The 4286-nt window shown below is 49.9% G+C and overlaps 1 protein-coding gene across 1 annotated transcript in view; it reads left to right on the plus strand.

Moving 5' to 3' along the window:
- The first annotated feature begins 3223 nt into the window (after positions 1-3223).
- Positions 3224-4286, plus strand: part of TMEM220 (transmembrane protein 220) — a 6590-nt gene continuing 5527 nt past the window's right edge. The window contains exons 1-2 of the mRNA XM_009280186.1: positions 3224-3254; positions 3878-3942. Of these exons, the coding sequence (XP_009278461.1) occupies positions 3224-3254; positions 3878-3942 (96 nt within the window). The remainder of the gene's footprint in view (positions 3255-3877; positions 3943-4286) is intronic.

Raw genomic sequence — 4286 nt, forward strand, 5'->3', positions numbered from 1 at the left:
ATGGGCTAAGTAGCAGACTCCAGAGAGGCATAAGGAGGGAAAATGTTTTACCTAATATTGAGGAACTAATTTTCAAGTAGCTCGAATTATACTCAAGGGTACTAAATGCTCTTGGCCTCCCTCTTACGGGAGAAAGCAGTATTGCTGGAGACTCTCTTCAGACAGAGAAAATCTCTGTGCTCGTGATAGTTGGTAAAGCTTTAAAGTGAGCAGCCTTTTCTTTGCAGTAAGCACACCAAACACTAAAAATCCTTTGTATTTCTAAAACACACTACAGCCTGATTGCTTTTGAATTAGAGCAGCAAGGAACGAGACAGATTCAGATGCCACGGTGGGTAAACCAATCCCCTACTTCCCACCCTATCCTCACAAGAGACAGACAGGCCTTTTGCCCTCTCTTGCTCTTGTGTCACTGAACTTTGCTCGCTTACAGGGTTGCCAAACCCCCCACGCCATCCCTCCCAAGCGCCCAGGAGAAGCTGCTTTCTGCCAGCCCAGCAGCCCCTTCCCCTCCGCAGAAGTCCTGTCCCACCCAACGCAGGGCCCTGGATGTGCCTGTCCGGCTGTTTCCCTGCCTCTCTCCCAGTCTCCACCAGTTTCTCCCAGCTGCTCTCCAGAAGCCACAGTCTCCCCTCCGGACCTGCAGCCCAGCACCTGTGATGTGGCAAACGGCAGCCCAGCCGCAGCTCAGAAACCAGGGGGGCTGTGTAGGTTTGCGCAATAGCTTGTGACCGGACAAATGAAAAGAGTCATAGAGTTCATCACAGCTGAATTTTCTTTTCGGCTAATATAGTTGGAAAAAATGGACAGTAATTCATAATTTTGTTTCCCACACAAAGAAGAGCTGGCGTGCCTGCAAAGCTTCTCTGCTTTTATTTTCCTATCATATAAATTACTCTAAGAAAGACACACTGTCTCTTACATTCTTCTCTCTTATTCTTATTAACACCACTGTTACTTTTTAATCCCTGACATTTCCATTTTCTAGCCCGAGACACCTCCCCTCCCTAAGAAAACACATTCAAAAGCCTCTCCTGGACCTGGAAACAAAGCATGAAAGCGATTCATTACTAGAGCACATTACTAGGTTCATTACTAGAGCACTGCTCCTTCCGAGGTGAGGGGAAGGGTCTGAAGATCTGGAGACAGAGGTTACACCACAAAGACAAACGTTGCTGAGTGCCTCTCCAGTGGGGTCCTGCCTCCTTAAAAAACCCAAACCAGGAGTATGGTGTAGCTCATGGTGCCTCAGCGAGGGAGTGCAGCTCCATGGGGACCTACTGAGAAATTGCAGGGACATTTGGACTGTCGCTCTTGCTAATCCATGCGTCAAGCTGAGTTTGGTAAGAGGAGAACAAAATGTGGAGTGTAGTTCCCCAGCTTTCCTTTAAGCATTTGTAGTCCTTTCCCGGAGTGCTTGTGAACAGGAAAGTCGTACTCTTAAGGGCGCCTGTAGAGAGTGGTTTAATTTTCATGGGCTTCGGGATGGGAATGTGAATCAATTTAAATGTTGGGAGGGATTTAGTTGTAGTGAACATGGCCTGCTGTTCTGCCTGCAGCTGCCAGCAGTTGTTTAATGTACAGAATAACACAATTATTATGAAACATAAAGCCTGCTCAGTGGAGCTGTAACAATGGCAGCCATTTACAAAAACGGCTCTTACTTCTCTGTGACTTTCTCTGCAGTAATTTCATCTCTCATAACCTGCTCATGGAAGGACTCGGTTAAAAATAACAGAAGAAGATGAGCATTAATCCTGTCCACAAATGTGGACACATTCACATGTCTTCCGCATAACTGTTCAGCAAGACCTAATTCTGTTGGGGGCTGAGGGGGCTGTTACTGAAATCAGTGGGAGAAACGATCTGACAGGGACTCAGGTTTGGTAGGTGGATATGGTAGATATAACATTTCTAAAGGGCCCACTTTCAATTAATCACTAATTATCACTTTTGGTCATAAATGATCAGCGAATGATGAGGCAGTACTATTATTCTGAGCAATAGCCTTATTGTTCTCCAAACAACACAAAAAGACTGAATCTTTTCTTAAATACAAAACTAATCCTACACCATTGAGTCATTACAAAAATTTCCATTTCAATCCCAATTTCTTGGCAAGGAAAAGAAAGAAGTCTCCTCTTATCCCTGACTCACTGTTCCTCCCCTACACGCATGGTTCTTCAACATCACCAAATTTCCAAGCCCTGGCATAGCTGTGACACCCAGTGCCACATCTGTTCATGGCCCTTGGGAGGCAGAAGACGCTTGTGACAAGCTCACTGGGGATCCTTGGAGTTGGTGCTCACTCTTGCTGTGTAACAGGAGGCCTTTCTGGAGACGGTTCCTTCTCTTCTGCCATGCCAGCTCTCAGTCAGCTTAGTTATTCTACGGTAGAGAAAAAAGACCTACCAGATACCTACCGCCAAAGTTAACTATAACAAACACGAATCCCTCTCACACGTACGTGGGATGTAAAGGTGGGTTCACAATGTCCTTTGCAACTAAACAGGACGGTTCTTGACTATGAGGACAGGCCGGACAGAAACTCAGTGGAAATCTCACTGTTCATAGTTTTGACACAGGCTGCAGGATTTGCAGTAGTTCCTTATTTTGCCTTGTCTATGCTGAAAAATGAATATCTAGTCTTGCATAGTCCTCCCTGACCTCGGAGGTATCCCTCAGAAGAGCAGTAATAGTTGGTCCCTGCCTGGCAGCGTCACCACTAGCGGTTCGATCTGTAGCTATACTGCCAGCCACGGCTGTTCCCAACCCCTCCCTGGGAACTCTCTGAGCTCAGTCATGCCCCAGCACCCGTCAGCCCACTGTGGTGACCGACGGTGCAGCTCCACAGCCGTCTCAACCTCAACCACTCTGCGCGAGGGCTCTGCACTCCAGCCCTCCCCTGCCCTCCCCAGCTACCAGCACATGCGTACTGAACTGGGTCAAGGAGCTTGTCAGGGAACAGCGAGGGCCGGCTGCTCCCTAAGGGACAGGCGCCAGGAGGGACACCACAGCCAACGGGGCATGGGCAATGCCTGTCCCACCGCCCTGGCGCGGGGCAAGCAGGGCAGAGCCAGGGACTGCAGCCAGATCCAACCGAGAGCCCAGATCACCAGCCAAATTCATGGAGACAAGGCAAGCCTGAGGTCAAGCTGGGAAGTCAACCTATGGGTCAGGGTCAGGCCTGGTGGGGGTAACCAGCATCAGACATAGCCCAGTGATGGCCACTGAGATCCATGGTGATGAGGCAGGTCTGAGGTCAAGCTGGGAAGTCAGCCCATGGGTCAAGGACTGGATCAACAGGCCCCATGGGCAGAGGCAAGGCTGCGGCTGAGCTGGAGATGGGTGATCTGACAACAGCTCAGGCAGGGACTGCAGGGCCCCTCTCGAGGGGTTTATGCTTTTGCATAAGTACTTGCCAGTTTTACAGTACAAGTTTGTTCACGTGTATTCACTGAGACAAAGATCTAATTCTCTTTCAGGTACATGAGTTATCACAGAAAAATGGAAATGTTGCTATGAAGGCATGGCTGGAGGTCTTGAGTCCAACAGCCCAACTGAAGCAAGGCTGTCACAATACCAGACCAGGTGAGCCACGGCTTTGTCTAGGTAAGACTTGGAAATCTCCAAGGATGGAGATCACACAGCCTGTCTGGGTCACCTATTGCAGGCTGCACGGCCCTCCTGATGAGGATGTTTCCCTGCCCTTTGGTATATCATCTGATGCCAGCAAGGAAAATACGGCTCTGTCATCTCTGCGGCCACCCCACAGGCTGTTACATGTTATTACTGGATTTTGCTTCCTCTTTGCCCACTTCTGCTGAACAAAGGCCATGTTCTCTGGACTCCTGACCATCCTCGCTGCCGTCTGCAGGACCCCAGTCCAGGTCTTCCTCATTCTTCCTCATTGGGGACCCTGGACAGGACCGACAGTTGCAGGTACACCAGCACCCGATCAAAGAGGGAGTAACAACCCCCTGCAATGTGCTGGTCACGCTTCTCTGCACGGAGCCCAGGATGTACTTGGACTTATCTGCCACAGGAGCTCGCTGATGGATGACGTGTTTATGTGCAGACCGGCTCGCGTTCAGCGACACAGCCGGTGGAAGACGGGAGAACCCTGGCTGTCCTGTGACTACTGGAACACGCACGTTGTAACGAGCGCCGCACAGCTCTGGATTTTGGCTCGATTTTGAAAACAAGCGTTTTCCAATCCTCCCTAAAAAATCAGTAACCAGGAATAAGCCACGCTGACCGGCCCCGGCCCCCCCGGCCCCACCCCT

Source organism: Aptenodytes forsteri, unplaced genomic scaffold (assembly GCF_000699145.1).
Source record: "Aptenodytes forsteri isolate BGI_AS27 unplaced genomic scaffold, ASM69914v1 Scaffold707, whole genome shotgun sequence".
Classification (NCBI taxonomy): Eukaryota; Metazoa; Chordata; class Aves; order Sphenisciformes; family Spheniscidae; genus Aptenodytes; species Aptenodytes forsteri.